The sequence below is a fragment of the Enhydra lutris genome, unplaced genomic scaffold (assembly GCF_002288905.1).
Source record: "Enhydra lutris kenyoni isolate GAN:26980312 unplaced genomic scaffold, ASM228890v2 scaffoldscaffold10, whole genome shotgun sequence".
Taxonomy (NCBI): Eukaryota; Metazoa; Chordata; class Mammalia; order Carnivora; family Mustelidae; genus Enhydra; species Enhydra lutris.
The window spans coordinates 7194124-7212896 of record NW_019154094.1 but is presented as its reverse complement, the minus strand read 5'-3'; the positions used below and the strand labels follow the sequence as shown (position 1 = coordinate 7212896).

General features: G+C 39.4%; 1 protein-coding gene across 3 annotated transcripts in view; it reads left to right on the top strand.

The window, feature by feature from the left end:
* Nucleotides 1–18773, top strand: part of LOC111143823 (protein kinase cAMP-dependent type II regulatory subunit alpha) — a 122106-nt gene that overhangs the window by 53251 nt on the left and 50082 nt on the right. For all 3 annotated transcript variants that reach the window (XM_022497743.1, XM_022497742.1, XM_022497741.1), the window contains exons 2-3: nt 6337–6372; nt 17508–17560. In XM_022497743.1, coding sequence (XP_022353451.1) covers nt 6337–6372; nt 17508–17560 — 89 coding nt within the window. The remainder of the gene's footprint in view (nt 1–6336; nt 6373–17507; nt 17561–18773) is intronic.

Below are 18773 nucleotides of genomic sequence, written 5' to 3'. Positions count from 1 at the left end.
CTGTACCCATTAAATAATAACTCCTCCTTCTCCCCTCCCCCTAACTCCTAGCAACCACTGTTCTGCTCTCGGTATTTATGAATTTGACTGTTCTAGGTACCTCATGTAAGTAGAATCATACAGTATTTGTCTTGTGTAACTGACTTTATTTAGCATAATGTTTTCAAAATTCATTCATCAAATTTTATTGTAGCAAGTTTCAAAATTTCCTTCCTTTTAAAGGCTGAATGATATCCCATTGTATGTAAACCACATTTTGTTTATCTTTTCATTCATTGGTGGACACTTAGGTTGCTTCCACCTTTTGGCTATGTATGTGGGTGTGCTGTAATATCTCTTTGAGAACCTACTTTCAGTTCTTTTGGACATATACCCAGAAGTGGAATTGCTGGATCATATAGTAATTCATTTTAATCTTTTAAGGAGCTGCATACTGTTTTACACAGCAACTGCACCATTTTATATTCTGACCATCAGTGCAAAAGTATTCCAATTCCTTCACAACCTTGCCAACCATTATTATGTTCTTGTGGTTTTTTTTTAATGGTAGCCATCTTTAAAAGGTGTGAGGTGATATCTCATTGTATTTTTCATTTGCATTTCCCTATTTTTTTAAAAGATTTTATTTATTTTTAGAAAGAGAGGGAGAGTGCGAGCTGGGGGAGGGGCAGTGGGAAAGGGAGAGAGGAAATCTCAAGCAAACTCCCCGCTGAATGCAGAGCCCCACACCAGACTCCATCACACAACCCTGGGATCATGACCTGAGCTGAAACCAAGAGTCAGAGGCTCAATTGACTGAGCCACCCAGGTGCCCCTGCATTTCCTTATTGATTAGTAGTATTGGATATCTTTTCATGTGATTATTGGTCCTTTGTATATCTTCTCTGAAGAAAAGTCTATTCAAATCCTTGTCCATTTTTTCATCAGTTTGGTTTTTTTTGTTTTTTGTTTTTTGTTGAGTGGTAGGAATTCTTTATTCTGGATGTAACAGATAAATTATTTGCAAATATTTTCTCCCATTCCATGGTGTGCCATTTCACTCTGTTGTGTGTTTTGATACACAGAAGGTTTTCATTTTGATGTAGTCCAGTTTATGTATTTCTTTTGTTACCTACACATTTGATGTTAGAAATCATTGCTAATTCTGATGTCATAAAGATTTTCCTGTGTCTTCATATGAGAGTTTTATAATTTTAGCTCTTAATTTTATGTCTTTGATCTATTTTGAGTTAATTTTTATGATGAAAAGGTAAGAGGCCAGCTTTATTTTTGTTGAAAAGACTCTTGTTTGAAAAGACTCTTCTTTCCCATTGGGTGATCTTGGCACATTTTTGAAAATCAATTCACCTTGTATGTGAGGGTTTATTTCTGGGTTCTCCATTCCATGGGTCTGGTCCATATTTCTGTCCTTAATGCAAGTACCACATTGTTCTGATTACTGAGACTTTGTAGTAAGTTTTGAAATCAGGAAGTGTGAGTCTTCCAACTTTGTTTACCTTTTAAGTTTAGTTGGCTATTTGGGATCTGTTGAGATTCTACATGAATTTTATTTTATTTTATTTTTTTTGAAGATTTTATTTATTTATTTGACAGACAGAGATCACAGGTAGGCAGAGAGGCAGGCAGAGAGAGAGGAACAGAAGCAGGCTCCCTGCCAAGCAGAGAGCCCAATGCTGGGCTCGATCCCAGGACCCCGGGATCATGACCTGAGCCGAAAGCAGAGGCTTTAACCCACTGAGCCACCCAGGCGTTCCAGATTCTACATGAATTTTAGATAGCTTTTCCCATTCTTATTAAAGGAATTTTATTTTTATTTTTTTATTTTTGTAAAGATTTTATTTATTTATTTGACAGAGAGAGATCACAAGTAGGCAGAGAGGCAGGCAGAGAGAGGAGGAAGCAGGCTCCCTGCTGAGCAGAGAGCCCGATGTGGGGCTTGATCTCAGGACCTTGGGATCATGACCTGAGCTGAAGGCAGAGGCTTTAACCCACTGAGCCACCCAGGCGCCCCTATTAAAGGAATTTTAATAGAAATTGCATTGAATCTATAGATTGCTTTAAATAGTATTGTCATCTTTTTTTTTTTTTTTAGTTTATTTATTTATTTATTTGACACAGAGAGAGAGATCACAAGTAGGTAGAGAGAGAGGGAGAAGCAGTCTCCCCACTGAGCAGAGAGCCCGATGTGGGGCTTGATCTCAGGACCCTGGAATCATGACCCGAGCCGAAGGCAGAGGCTGTAACCCACTGAGCCACCCAGGTGCTCCAAAAATATTGTCATCTTAACAATATTACAGCTTTTAGTCTTTTATCATGGGGTGGCTTTCCATTTATTTCTTTTTTTTTCTAGCTTTATTTAAATACAATTGACCAATATGATTGTAGATATTTAAAGTGTACAACATGAGTATATATACATTGCAAAAGGCTTATTTATGTCTCTTTAATTTCTTCTAACAATGTTTTGTAGTTTTCAGTGTACAAATCTTTTCCTCCTTCCTAGATTATTTTCTTCATTTTGATGGTGTTGTGAATAGAGTTCTAAAAATATTTTCTTTCGGATTGTTCATTGCAGTTGTATAGAAATACGATTTCAGGTGTTGATTTTATATCCTGCAACTTTCTGTATTCGTTTATTAAGTCTAACGTTTTTGTGTGTGGATTCTTTAAGGTTTTACACATAGAAGATCATGTCATTCTATAAACAGATAATTTTACTTTTTCCTTTCTAATTTGGATGCCTTTTCTTTTCTTTTCTTTTTTTTTTTTCTTTCCTAATTGCTCTGGCCAGAACCTTCAGTAATATAGTCAGTAGAAGTGGCAAAAGCAGGCATTCTGTCTTGTTCCTGCTCTTGTGGAGAAAGCTTACAATCCTTTATCATTGAGTTGGTGTTAGCTGTGGGTTTTTCATATGTGCCTTTTTCATGCTGAGGAAATTCCCTTATAATTCCCAGGGTTTTGGTTTTTTTTTTAAAGATTTTACTTATTTAGTTGACAGACAGAGATCACAAGTAGGCAGAGAGGCAGGCAGAGAAAGTAGGGGGGAAGCAGGCTCCCTGCTGAGCAGAGAGCAAAGAGCCTGGGACTCGATCCCAGGACCCTGGGATCATAACCTGAGCCGAAATCAGAGGCTTTAACCCACTGAGCCACCCAGGTGCCCCCCAGTTTATTTTTTTAAAATAATTTTCAACATACTGTCATGCTTTATTTTCATTTTCATTGTTCTAAAGATTTTATTTACTTATTTGTCAGAGAGAGTAAGTGCACAATCAGGGGGAGTGGCAGGCAGAGGGAGAAGCAGGCTCCCTGCTGAGCAAGGAGCCCAATGCAGGACTCCATCCCAGGACCCTGGGATCACAACCTGAGCCGAAGGCAGACACCTAACAACTGAGCCACCCAGGCATCCCTCCCAGTTTATTTTTTATCATGAAAGAGTGTTTGTTAGATGCTTGTTGTGCCTCAGTGAGATGGTAATGTGGATCCCCTCTTCCCTTTGTTCTATTAATGTGATGTATATTGCTTGATATTCTTATTTTATTTTTTTAAAGATTTTATTTATTTATTTGAGAGAAAGAAAAGCACAAGTAGGCAGAGAGGCAGGCAAAGGGAGAGGGAGAAGCAGACTCCCTGCCAAGCAGGGAGCCTGATGTGGGGCTCCATGCAAGGACCCTGGGATCACGACCTGAGCCGAAGGCAGAGAGGCCTTAACCCACTGAGCCACCCAGGCGCCCCCCAGTATTTTTATTTTAAACAGCCTTGGATTCCTGGGATAAATCCCACTTGGTCATGGTGTAAAATCACTTTAATATGTTCCCAGATTTTGTGTGCCAGTATTTTTTTGAGGATTTTTTATCTATATTCATAATGAATATTTTCTTTACTTGCAGTATGTTTGTTTAGCTTTGGTATTGGTTAATGGTGGCCTCATAAAATGAGTTAGGAAGTATTCCCTTAGCTTTGATTTTTTGGATGACTATTAGAAGGGTTAGTGTTAATTCTTTAAATGTTTAGTAGAATTTACAATGAAGACATCTGGTCCTGGGCTTTACTTTGTTAGGAGATTTTTGATTACCAGTTCCATCCTCCTATTTGTTATAGATTGTTGAGATTTTTCCATTTCTTCTTGAGCAAGTTTTACAAGTTTGTGTATTTCCAGGAATTTGTCTATTTCATGTTTCATCTAGGTTACCCAATTTGTTGACATACTGCTTTTCATAGTATTCTCTTAAAATCCTTTTTTTATTTCTGTGTATTCCATTGTAATGTTCCCACTTTAATTTTAGTAATTTGAATCTTCTTTTTTCTTGGTCAGTCTAGCTAGTAGTTCACTGATTTTGTTGATCTTTTCAAAGAACCAACTTTTAGTTTCACTGTTTTTTTTTCTACACTCTATTTTATAGTTTCTGTCCACTCTGAATTTCCTTATTTCTGCTGCTTTAGGATTTAGTTTGTCCTTTTTTTCCTACTTCCTTAAAGTGTACGATTAGCTTATTAATTTGAGGCTTTTCTTCTTTTTAAATGTAGGCATTTATAGCCATAAATTTCCCTCTAGCATGACTTAACAGCACATCCCATAAGTTTTGGTGTATTGTGTTTTTGTTTTTAGTCATCTCAAGATAGTTTTTAATTTTCCTTTTGATTTGCATCTATACATTTAAATCAATATTATTGCAGTAAGTTGTTGGTAATGATGTTTTGCAACGATTTTTCCAATATTTTAAGATTTTATATACCCAGGCAGGTGGGTATATTTTTAAAATTTCGATGTGTATTTTTTTCTTAGAAGTTCCAATTTTTTTTTCAAGTCTCCCTGTTTTGTTTATTTATGCTTCTGATTCCTGTTTTTATGTCTTTGTTTTAAACATGTTTTCATTTTATAATAGTTCTTAATCTTAATATCTAACGTTTTGTTTGCGATATCCCCTGATAGCACCCATGCTAAAGTTTTTCATTGTATCTTTAAAATTTTAGGTTGTATGCTAATGTTCAGCGGTATTTTAATCATGGAAATCCCATGAGGCCTGGGTTATGGGTTTAAGTTGGTATACGTTTCATCTGTCTGCCTGAGTGACAGGAACATATGTTGTAAATGATCAAAGGAGACTCTCCCACATCCCTCAAGCTAGAATGCAAGCTTCGTGAAACTAGGAGTCTTTGTTTTATTTACCAGGGCCTTCCAAATTGTCTACTACAGTGCATGCCACTTACGAGGTACCCTACCTGTATTTGTTGAACTGAATTTATCATCTTTGTTTGCTGGTGGGTGAATTAATTTTGACAGATCCATAGTTTTTTGTTTTTGTTTTTTTGTTTTTGTTTTTTTGACAGATCCACAGTTTCACTGAGGAAGTAGTAAGGGACTATTCTATCAGTAATGGCTAGAATTTTCTTTTGAATTTTTGCCTGTTTGTTGCTAACATGACTTTTACCCCATGCTATGCAAAAAGATAATTCTAGGCCTGTTATAGTAAATGAGTATTTGTCTCCTTCCTGGGTCTGTTTTTTGTTTTTTTCCAGAGGCCTCACATTAGTTGAGTTTGGCTCTCCGAGCCATCTTCTATTTGTTTTTCACTAATCTTCAAGTCTATCTTTTTATGGAGGATGAGAAGGCATATTTTACATCATTTTTTCAATAAAAATAATCAGATTAAGCTCTGAAGGGTAAAACCCACTTTGGGTAGGGTTTACTGAAAAAAATAAAATCTTTAAAAATATCATTGTATTCATAGTTTATAATTCATATAGTTTATTAGTGAGAATTTAGATAATCATCAACCATAAGGAATGGTAGGTGAAAAGTTGAAGAGAATAGCAAAGGGAAAACTTACGTGATTTTTTTTAACCTAAAGACATTTTTCTGATTAATAAACTGACTATGGGCATACTGAGGGAAAATATAGTGGTCAATATCTTTTTCATTTATTGTAATTCTCATTAAAATATTTTAAAATGCAATTTAAATGCTATTATCCAGCAGGTCTTGGGGTTATCTTTGAAACATATTAAAAAAGAAAATTAACTATTTAATATCATAACATTACCAATAAATTTAGTAGACTTCTTATTCATTTGATATGATACAAATTAGTTGGAACATGAATGTAAACAGAAATAAAATTGCTACCTTGTGTACCTTAAAGTTATAAAGAGCTTGTTTTCAAAGACATAAATTCTTCCTTATATTGCCTTTGGTGATCATGTTGAACTACTGTGGTTGATTATAGAAGAATATGAATTGACCCAGCATATGGTAATTAAGTGCCTTTAGTTCTATTGTTAAAAATGGGGTCATGTGACATAATGATGACTAAATGTTGCTTCTTTTTTGTTTTACAGTTCCAATTCCTGGCAGATTTGATCGGCGAGTATCAGGTATGTATTCTCTTTCATAACATACTGCTAAAATGCTGTTTTAAGATGAGGTTTTCTTAAATGAAAATGAACTGATCTTTTAAATAAAAAAGTAAGTTAGCAGCATTATAGAACATTATAAAAATTACCTGTAATTCCTTCATTCTGTTTCATTTCGAGTTCTGATAATATATGTACGTATTGGTCTCATTTACATCATTAATATTTTTCCATGTTCATAATTATAGCTTCTAAAACTTCCCCTTTTTTTTTTTTTTCAGTGCTTTGATACATCACCCTGTGCTCATCACAAGTGTACTCCTTAATTCCCATTACCTCTTTAACCCATTCCCCCACCCATCTCTCCTCTGGTAACCATCATTGTCTTCTCTGTAGTTAAGAGTCTGTTTCTTGGTTTGCCTCCCTCTCTTTTTTTCTTCCCCCTTTGCTCAGTTGTTTTGTTTCTTCAATTCCATATATGATTGAAATCGTGTGGTATTTGTCTTTCTTTGACAGGCTTGTTTCACTTAGCATTATATTCTCTAGCTCCATACATGTCATTGCAAGTGTCAAGATTTCATTCTCTTTTTTTATGGCTGAGTAATATTCCATCACACACACACACACACCCCCCAACACACACAGACATTTTCTTTATCCATTCATTGGTTAATGGACACTTGGTCTGTTTTCATGATTTGGCTATTGTAGATAATACTGCTATAAATTTCAGAATGTACGTATCCCTTTGAATTTGTATTCTTGTATTCTTTGGGTAAATACCTAGTAGTGTGATTGCTGGATTATAGGGTAGTTCTTTTTTTTTTTTTAAGATTTTATTTATTTTTTTTGACAGAGAGAGACACAGAAAGAGGAAACACAAGCAGTGGGAGTGGGAGAGGGAGAAGCAGGCTTCGCGCTGATCAGGGAGCCTGATGCAGGGCTTGATCCCAGGACCTTGGGATCGTGACCTGAGCCGGAGGCAGATGCTTAATGACTGAGCCACCCGGGTGCCCCTAGTTCTATTTTTAACTTTTTGAGGAACTTCTGTACTGTTTTCCAGAGGGTCTGTACCAGTTTGCATTCCAACCAACAATACAAAAGAGTTCCCCTTTCTCCACATCCTTGCTCTAACACCTGTTGTTTCTTGTGTTGTTGATTTTAGCCATTCTGACAGGTGTGAGGTGATATCTCATTGTAGTTTTGATTTACATTTCCCTGGTGATAAGTGATGTTGAACATCTTTTCATTTGTCTGTTAGCCATAGATGTCTTCTTTGGAAAAATGTCTCTTCATAAAAACTCTTTTCATATTATTACTATTTCTTGTATTCTAAATTATGCTGTATTAACTACTTGCATAAAGTGTTGAGCCACTAAAACTGTTTCCTAAGTCATAGGCTGGGTAGCATGCTCTGGTCAGAAACTGAGGATTACCTGCATTTTTTTCTGTGTATTGCTTTTCAGAGGCAGCCTACAGAATAGGCTCTAGGGAGAAAGACACCCTACGAAGGCTTCTCTTCCACCACCATCTCACCAACATAGCCAGTGCCTACTACTTTAGATGTAAAATTGTACTTCAGAATGTTTTATTTGGCACTCCTTTGATTATTAACAAAAATGAATGTTTTCCAAATATGAGAAATCTATTTTTATTTTCTTATACAGAACTAGTTTGACAATATTTTTCTTTATTATGATCCAGATTATTTTTTATAAAAGTTTGAGTAAATTTTTCTGTCATGATTTTAACCTTTTAAAAAAATTTTTAGGGGCACCTGGGTGGCTCAGTGGGCTAAGCCTCTGCCTTCGGCTCAGGTCATGATCCCAGGGTCCTGGGATCGAGCCCCGCGTTGGGCTCTCTGCTCAGCGGAGAACCTGCTTCCTCCTCTCTCTCTCTCTCTCTCTGCCTGCTTCTCTGCCTACTTGTGATTTCTGTCTGTCAAATAAATAAATAAAATCTTTAAAAAATTTGTTTAAAGATTTTATTTATTTATTTGATGGAAAGAGAGAGAGAGACAGCGAGAGAGGGAACACAAGCAAGGGAGTGGGAGAGGGAGAAGTAGCCTTCCTGAGCAGGGAACCTGATTCGGGGCTTGGTCCCAGGACCCTGGGATCAGGACCTGAGACATAGGCAGATACTGAACAACTGAGCTACCCAGGTGCCCCAATCTTTTGAAATTTTTAAAAATGATTTATTTATTTGAGAGAGAGAACATGAATGGGGAGGAGGGACAAAGGGAGAGGGAAAAGGGAGAGCATCCCAAGCAGACTGTGCTGAGTATGGAGCCAGGCGCAAGGCTTGATCTCACAACCTTGAGATCAGGACCTGAGCTGAAACTTGAAGCCAAGAGTCAGATGTTCAACTGACTGAGCCACCCAGGTGCCCAACCCTTCGAAATTTTTAATGCAAAATTTTCCTTGTTGTTTGTGCTACTTATTTTAATTTTGCTATTTTTTTTAATGACTCAAAAATTTTAATATGTGACTGATTCCATGAAAACTGCCTGGCACATAGCAAGCACTCACTAAATATTTATTGAATATATGTATATATATGTATATGAGTATATATTATATATGTATATGAATATATATTATATATTTTTAAATAATTGCTCTTAAGCTGAGAAGGTCCCCCCCCTTTTTTTAGAGCTGATAAATATATTTTCTGGAAGTTTCTTTAAAATTAAAATGTTTGACTTTTGGATACATCTAGAGTTTATTTGATTATACAGTGGTGATGTTAATATATTTCAAAATTGCTATGTGAGCTCTATGTATCACATCATTTATTCATATCCTGTCATTCTGGGAAGGTTTCTTGATTTTCAATTGTCACATGACCTAGTATGTAGTGAGACTAGGAATCCCTTTTCTATGTCTCAGTTCTTTTCTTTGAGAAAATCTGCTCATTTATGTTTCAGAAAGCCTTTGGTAAGGTTGTACACTAAAGTCTGTTGAGGGGCGCCTGGGTGGCTCCGTGGGTTAAGCCTCTGCCTTCGGCTTAGTCATGATCTCAGGGTCCTGGGATCGAGCCCCGCATTGGGCTCTCTGCTCAGTGGGGAGCCTGCTTCCCCTCTTTCTCTGCCTGCCTCTCTGCCTACCTGTGATCTCTGTCTGTCAAATAAATAAATAAAATCTTAAAAAAAAAATTTAAAGTCTGTTGAAAGGAGATTGAAAAAAATATATGTTCTTATGTGTAGGGAGACATTACAGAGAAGAAATAGAGTGGGAATTAAGGTTGGTATGAGATCCATGAGCTGTTATCTTCTATATTTGTTCATCCTTGCCCTGTATCCCCTTTTCCCCAAATGATTAGTACTATCTCTTGACATCTGTAGGACAGATCTGGGAGATGGAGAGTACAGTGATATCTCCTTCAGAGGTCACAGATCGCGCTCATGAGTCCCTGCTTGAGCTTTCTGTCGTTCAGGCCTTAAACTGTGGAGAACTCAGACAAGTACATGGTATTATCCCTCCTCCTTAGATTTTTTTTTTTTAAGATTTTATTTACTTGACAGATAGAGAGAGTACAAGCAGGGAAAGCAGCGGGCAGAGGGAGAGGGAGAGGGAGAAGCAGGCTATCCTGCAGAACAGGGAGCCCAACATGGGACTTGATCCCAGGACCCCGGGATCATGACCCAAGTCAAAGGCAGTTGCTTAATAAACTAAGCTACCCAGGCGCCCCTAGATTTTATAATCTTATTGAAGATTTAAAACTTCGTAATATTATTCAAATGTTAAGTTAAAAGATTCTTTTTTTTAAAGATTTTATTCATTTATTCAACAGAGAGAGAAATCACAAGCAGGCAAGTGGGGAGGGGGAAGCAGGCTCCCCACCAAGCAGAAAGCCCAAGGCAGGGCTCGATCTCAGGACCCTGATATCTTGACCTGAACTGAAGGCAGAGGCCCAACCCACTGAGCCACCCAGGTGCCCCAAAATAAAAGATTCTTAAAAGAATCCAAAATGATTATGCAGGAGAGAAAATAAGGAACAGCTAATGTTTTTTTATTTTTTATTTATTTATTTTTAAAGATTTTATTTATTTATTTGACAGAGATCACAAGTAGACAGAGAATCAGGCAGAGAGAGAGAGGAGGAAGCAGGCTTCTTGCTGAGCAGAATGCCTGATGTGAGGCTCGATCCCAAGACCCTGGGATCATGACCTGAGCCGAAGGCAGAGGCTTTAACCCACCGAGCCACCCAGGCACCCTGCTAATGTTTTTTAAAATCCAGACTATGTGCTAGATGTATAATTTTAAGGTCTCTCTAAACGCTTCCCTTGCATCATTGAACATAATCCTCACATTAACACTGTGAGGTACATGCATGATTATCCCCATTGTACAGATGCAGAAACTGAGGACAAAGCAGAAGTCAAGTCTCTTGGAACAGTCAAGGTGATAATGTGCCTGAAGGTAGCGTGCATCCTAAGTACTACCCTTCCCACCTCTAAGGACCCTTTCTTATACCCTCTGGACCTCTTGGTCAGTTTTCATCTAAATCCCCTACATTCTCAGCCTGCTCTCTGAATGCGGCATTCATCTTCTGGATCTAGCTGAAGCTTGGCTTTCTCTGCAGGCTTCTCAAATGGTGATTCTTCTCTTCTACCTTTCTTGTAACACGGACAGGAGATGGGTAAATGTATCTATACTCCTTAGTGCTTCCAGACTATTCTCTCTCCCTCCTCACCCTTCAAACCTCGTATTATTATATTCTATCAGCCACTTGCCCTCCTCGTTTTAGTTATCTAATAATCCATGAGCTGCTTTCTTCTTGTTTCCACATAGATGATTCTGTCAGTGTCTTGCCGTTCCATTCCTTGACCTCCTGTCTTCTACCCTACTTCAGCCACTCACTACACCCCACCCCATCATAATCTGAAATGACAAGCATTACAACTCTTTTTTTTTTTTTTTTTAAGGGTAGGGCAGAGGGAGAGAGAGAGAGAGAATCTTAAGCTGACATGGGGCTCGATCTCATGACCCCAAAATCATGACCTGAGCTGAAATCAAGAGTCAGATGCTTAACCAGCTGAGCCACCCAGGCACCCCAGGCATTATGATTGTTCATACTCCATCAGTGGTCCTAATCTCCCACCACCTGCCCTTGCCTGGGCTCTTTTGCTGTCCTGCCCCAACCCTGACAACTTGATCTTCCTTTTTGTTCCTCACTTCATCTTTTACTAACCTTAAATTCCTTGATCAGCGATTGTAACCATTCTGTGGCACATACCCTCAATTTCCTTTTTCCTTTTTCCTTGCTTGTCTAAACGATATTCTGTTTAAGCCCAGCTGTCCACTTATTCTGCTTCCGGACCACAGCAGTACTTGACTGAAAGGAAAACACACAGCCTTGTTGACTGATCTCACCTTCTGTACCTGGCATTCACTGCTAGTAGGCTCCGGATGCCAGCAATCCCACTGTGTCTCCGCACCTCTTTCACTCTCCTGTTCTCCCAGATAAGCCTTTCATACCTTCTCTCTTCCGAAACCTGCACCTCCTCCTCAGTCCTCATGCATGGCAGATGATTTTGTCCTTAACTAAGAAAACAGAAGCGACAGAAGGTAGTTTCCATAGACTCCCACCACCACATCTGTCCTTCCTTACCTGCCTGTTAATCTAGTTTCCCCCCTGCACACTAGAGTTCACCCCTTCATCCCTCCCTCACTTTCCTCCTCTTGATCCTGCGTACTTTTTATCCTTCCTCGGGATTCTTCTTTTCAGCAGAGAAACACAGCATTGACTTCCACTTTTTTAAAAAAATAAAACTTTTTAAAACCAGCCTTCCCTCTCCAGCCACCACCCTTTTTTCCCTCTATATCTTTGTAGCAAAGTCCTTGAAGGAGTTGTCCATATTTGTTGTATCTAGTTTCTCTTCTTCTGTTCTCTCTTGAGTCCAGTCTAATCAGACTTTTGCTCCCACTTCTCACCAAAACTATCTTTGTGGATTGCTTATTCACATCCTTCAGACCTTCATTTGAAAGACACTTTCTCGGACGCCTGGGTGGCTCAGTTGGTTGGACGACTGCCTTAGGCTCAGGTCATGATCCCGGAGTCCCGGGATCGAGTCCCACATCGGGCTCCCAGCTCCATGGGGAGTCTGCTTCTCCCTCTGACCTTCTCCTCCCTCATGCTCTCTCTCACTGTCTCGCTCTCAAATAAATAAATAGAATCTTTAAAAAAAAAAAAAAAAAAGAAAGACACTTTCTCAGGTCTTGATTAAGACCTAACACACACACACATACACACACATGCACACGCACACACACACCCTATCTCCCTCACTTTATTTTCTCCTGTCTCTCTTGTGCTGTCTCCCTCCTAAATTATTCGTCCTATTACCTAGTTCCATATGCTAGAGTGTAAGCTCCAATCAGGCAGAGAAGTTTTGTCCGTTTTGTTCATTGATGCATACGGTTAACACTTAGAACAATGTCAGTAAATGTGGATGGATGGATAGAAGAAAGGAACAAAAGAAGGGGTCAGAAATCAGGAGGAGAAATTACTGTGGGCAGAAAAAGAAGTCAAGAGACCCTTCTTTCAGGGAGGCAGAAATTGCCCCGGACTTTTAAAACATGGTTACCGTTTGGCTAGTACCAAGAAGAGTGCATTCTAGGTGAAAGAATGTCTTAAGACTCGAACGGGGATGAACTGGATCTGGCTGTTCTGGCTGGGGTGAGGAGATGAAGTAAGATTGGTAAGAGAGGTAGGGAATGGTGCTCCTTATGTGATCCAAGGATTTCTGCAATAGCTAGTTGCGTGAGGACATGTGCTGTGCCAGAGACTCCAACAGCAACTCAGCATGTCTGACTAATAGTCAGTAACATAAAGCATCATAAAAGAGGTAGCAGTTGTTGGGTATCTCCTGTGAGCCCAGCCCTATGTTTAATTTATTTATTTAAGATTTATTTGTAAGGGTGCCTGGGTGGCTTACTTGACTAAGCATCTGCCTTCAGCTCAGCTCATGATCCTAGAATGGGATCGAGCCCCACTTTGGGCTCCCTGCTCAGCGGGGAGTCTGCTTCTCCCTCTCCCTTTGCTCCTCCTCCCACTTGTGCATATTTGTTCTCTCTCTCAAATGAATAAATACAATCTATTTATTTATTTATTTGAGGGGGGAGAGGGAGAATTTCAGGCAGATTTCCCAATGAGTGTGGAGCCTGATGAGGGGCTCAATCTCAGGGTCCTGAGCTGAAATCAAGGGTCAGATGCTTAACTGACTGATCCATCCAGGTGCCCCTCAGCCCAGTGTTGTAAATGTCCCCTCCTATTGTTAATCTTCTACATGATTTTAGTTTATTACCCCCTCTTGCCCCTGAAGTGACAGACCTAGGATCTGGGACACAGAAAAATAGTGAGAGAGTGGTGGGTGAGTCCAAGCTCAGACACCAGTGCATGTGGCTTCAGAGATGAGCTCTCCCCTCCTTGATGCTGTCTCGTCATTGCAAAGCAATGGAATTGAAAAGCTGTGCCTTCCACATTTAAGTTCTAGCAGAACAGTCCTATATCATGTGATAAATTCATTAAATGAAGAGAGTTCATAAAATCTTTAAAGGCACCTTTCTTGAAATAGTCCTAAAGTAGTATTAACTGAGTTTGAAATGTTAGTCTGATTCTGCTAATTAAAAAATTTCATCCCCAGAAAACCCTTTCTTTTATTAAATACGTGCGAAGCTTCAAAGCATTTTAATCAGAAGTTGTGTGTTGACATCATGCCGCATTTGGGCAGGGAGTGTCTGACTCTGGTGATGACTCTGACAAGTCAGTAGAGTCTGCTGAGACTCTGGGGCCGTGGCAGGCACTCATGTCTGCATGGTAGGTGCTCTTCCTTCCCCAGGTTTCCCTGCCTTTTAAGGTGAACATGCTATAATGGACTGAAATACTGATTTTTGTCTTGCTCTCCTTTCACAGTATTCAGTATTTTTTTCCACCAGCAGCTATCTTCCAGTGAAATATGACCAAACATTACTGAAAATAATTTAGAAACCCAGTGTTACATACTGAATTGCATCCCCCTCAAATTCCTGCGTGAGGCCTAACCCCAATATGACTGTATTTGGAGAAAGGGCCTTTAAAATAAGGAGGCAGTTAAGGTTAAATGAGGTTATTAGGGTGGAGCCCTAATCTAATAGGACTGGTTTCCTTCTAAGAGGAAGAGACACCAAGAGTCCACCACAGAGACAAAGGGCCGTGTGAGGACACAGTGAGAGGGCAGCTACCCATGAGCCAAGTGACGAGGCCCCAGGAGAAACAAACATGCCAGTACCTTGGTCTTGAACTTCCATCCTCCAGAACTGTGAGAAAATAGATTTCTGTTCTTTAAGCCACTCAGCTGGATATATTGTTATGGCAGCCCAGGTTGACTAATACGCATAGGCTGAGTCAACTTGTCATGAGAGCTAGCAGAAGAGCATAGAGCCTCAGGCTGTGACTGGGATCTGTGCTTGTTTCTTTGTAGAAATGAAGGAGTTTTCTCTCACCAGCACATTTTAATGATTCACATTTCTGGGGGCACCTGGCTGGCTCAGTCAGTGGTGTGGGCAAGTCGTGATCTCAGGGTTGCAACTTTGAGCCCCGCATTAGGTGTAGAATTACTTAAAAATAAAATCTTTAAAAAAATGATACATTTCTGGATGACAGAAGCATCAGTTAAAATTCAGAAGAAATTGTGCTGGATGGTTTCTTGTCACTTTGTGCAGTTTCATGTTGCTGACCAGTGACATCTGCTGGAAAACTGTGGCAAGACAAGTTCCTTGGAACAAGGGATTGTGCTCCTCTTTCAGTCTTCATTTTCAGTAGGTTTAAGCATCTCATGCCGTTTAGTGTTGTTCTTGAGGCTTCATAGGGGATCACACAAACTCTGGGGCAACAGTCACAGAGACAGTTAAAGATGGATTTTTACATGAAAGATGAGAAAAGTGATTTGGGATCAAGACTAGGAAGAGTAGAGAGGTTGGGTGGAAACAGGGAAGATGCAAACGAAGGTGAATCTGGAGTTCAAAAGAAGAGGGTAAAATTCAAAAGCAGTTTTGAAAAATAAAATAATGATTTTCTACAAATAGAAATATTCATAATAATTTTACTGGAAATAACTATTTTTGTTTAAAGCACAATAGTGCAATTGCAGGGTCATAGGGAAGCTCTGTTTTTAATTTCTTGAGGAATCTTCACACTGTTCTCCAGAGTGGCTCACCAACTTGCAGTCCCACCAACGGTGTAAGAGGCTTGCAGTTTAAGTGTCTGCCGTCAATGCAGTTTCCTCATTACTTCCGCCTTCCTCAGAGCATGGCGGGGAGAGAGAGGGAGAGAGTGAGCGCAGGAGCGCATGCAGGGGGAGCAGCAGAGGGAAAGGGAGAAGCAGGCTCCCCACTGAGCAGGGAAGAAGGTTTGTGTCTTAATCATTAGGATAGATCTGAGATAAATGTAGCTGACCTCATCTTGCAGAATCAGGAATGACTTGGAGAAAGTTGGTGTGACATTATCTACATCTTGTTGTCACTTCCCTGGCTCAGCCACCCAAAGCCTGGACCAGCCAGGGACTAGGCATACCATCCTGCAGAATATCACCTGATGCTGTTTTAGGGACTAGAATGGTATTTGGCCTCTTAAATCCCTTCTCCATAATTAAAAAAAAATTATTTAGTAGAGCGAGAGAGCACAAGTGGTGGAGCGGGAGGGAGAGGGAGAAGCAGGTTCCCCGCTGAGTAAGGAGCCTGATGTAGGGCTCAATCCCAGGACCCTGAGATCATGACCTGAGCTGAAGGCAGTTGCTTAACCAACTGAGCCACCCAGGCACGCCCCCCCCCAATTTTTCTCTGTGTAAGGATGTTGGATCCCTGTTGGGTGGGCAGAGTATTGATGGCATTACACTACAGGAGGTGTGGCCCTCACTAGAGTACTGTAGGCTAGGGAGGGACGGGACTCCTGTCTACATGACTTACCATTTCTCAGATATTCCACGAGTTCAGAGAATCAGTAGGAAAGAGAAGCTGGGATGCAGCTAGACCAAGGCTGCAGTGAGTAAATGTGTCTAAGAATCGAGGAGTTAAATTGAGAGCAGTCGGTATCAGTTTGTCCCCTAGTTGTTAGCCGTCACATGAATGCATTGAGTGTAGGGTTGAGAACCATTTGCATTCCTTGCCTGCTAACTTCCTGGTTCATCCTTGTCTTGTTTCCCTTTGGAAAAATAGGTTAAAAAAAATTTTTTTTGTATATATATATTCATATTTATATATTTATTTTCCCTTCTTCTTAGCTCTCCTTCTTTCTCATAGAAGTCCTTTCTTATGGAAGTGATAGCATATTACATATATGCTCCACCTTACTATTTTTCCCTAGAACTCAACTATCAGCCCATGGAGATCTTCCTCATTCTTTCTTATAGCGTATTATTCAAATAGTTACTTATATCATATTTTTGGGTAGTTCGGTCATTTCTGATATTTTGCTGTTATAAACAGATGTTCAGTGAATATTTTCTGAACCTTTGAATTGCAACAGAGACAAGTCCTGCAGGCAGCCAAGCACAAAAAACACAGGCTACCTACAAAGAAAATCAAGTTGATTTTAGATTTATATGATATTGTACCCAGAACAAAGACTGACACATAGTCTTCTTTTGTTTAAATTCATTCTTATTTTTAAGTATTTCATGTACAAAATGATGTCCAGCAATTTTTCTTTTAATAATTTTGTAATTCTTTTCATAATTATTTCATATCCGTGTGTTTGGAAATAATAATTATTTCACAGTTATTTCATAATTTTTTCAAACTTTTTCATATCCATATCCATGTGATATTGCATATATTACACTTTCTGGTTTTGCACCCCTGAGTAAAAATTCAACAGAGACAACACCTCCTTGCTTGTCCTTGTCACTACTGTAGGATTTACTCTATAATATATTTTATCAGCTCTCTCCTATTTGGGACTACCAATCCCTAGAAAGCTGGCATTTTAGCACTTAATAGAATTCCTGGCATGAGTAGGTACTTAATGTATTTATTAATTGATGAGAGGCTTTAAAAATCATTATAGTTTTAGAAAACAGTGAATAACAGGAAACTGTGTTCATTTCCTATTTTTCCAGTAAAAGTACACATCTGTTTTATTCACTTTTCTCTTTGTGTTTTTCTCTCCAAATTTAGTGTGTGCTGAGACCTATAACCCTGATGAGGAAGAGGAAGATACTGATCCAAGGGTAAGAACTGCTGTGAAGGCCTTAGGTAGAGTTGTTTATTCCCCACTCACTCCCCTTCTCCTCATCTACATCCTCAACAAGATGCTATTTTTTTAATCTGCCAGAATGACAGATATTAAGAAGAATGAAAGCAGGACTGGTTGAGGTTATGGTAAGATGGGGTACCTAGCTGTAGCTCTCAAAGCCTTAAACACAGTCAAGCCAACTGACTCAGCTGTTACCTGAAGAAGTCATCCCTAACACGCAGCTGGATCCTTCCTGAGGATGTATTAACAGAGATCATCACAGTGTCGTCATGGTAAAAATGGGAACGATGCCCCCAAATAGGGGATTGCCAGAGGCTAAATTATGGTACACTCAAATCAAGAGAATTTGCAGCCATTTTCTAAAATAAAAAATAATTTAAAAAATTTATCTGGGGTGTCTGGCTGACTCATTTGGAAGAGCAGGTAATACTTAACCTCAGGGTTGTGAGTTTGACCCCCACGTTGAGTATAGAGATTACTTAAAAAAGTAAATAAACTTTAAAATATATATATATGTATATATATATTTATCCATCTGTCTAGTAGTTATTAGTACAAAGAATTATTTCTGGAGGGATTATATCCCACATGTTAATAGTAGTTGTGGCAGGACTACGGTTCACTTTTTTTTTTTCTTTTTTAAAGATTGTATTTATTTATTTGACAGACAGAGATCACAAGTAGGCAGAGAGGCAGGCAGAGAGAGAAAGGGGAAGCAGGCTCCCTGCTGAGCAGAGAGCCCGATGCAGGGCTCGATCCCAGGACCCTGGGACCATGACCTGAGCCGAAGGCAGAGGCTTTAACCCACTGAGCCACCCAGGCGCCCCACTATGGCTCACTTCTGATCTTCTCTTAAAAACTCAGATTTTGGGACACCTGGGTGGCTCAGTTGGTTAAGCGGCTGCCTTCGGCTTCAGGTCATGATCCCAGCGTCCTGGGATCGAGTCCCACATCGGGCTCCTTGCTCGGCAGGGAGCCTGCTTCTCCCTCTGCCTCTGCCTACCACTCTGTCTGCCTGTGCTCATGCTCTCTCTCTCTCTCTCTCTCTCTCTAACAAATAAATAAAATCTTTAAAAAAAAAAAAACTCAGATTTTTTTAAACTTTTGTACAATTACCAAATTATTTTTATAAAAGTGTATCTGAACCACCATTTTTAAAAGATTGATATTATAAAAGAAGCTTTAAT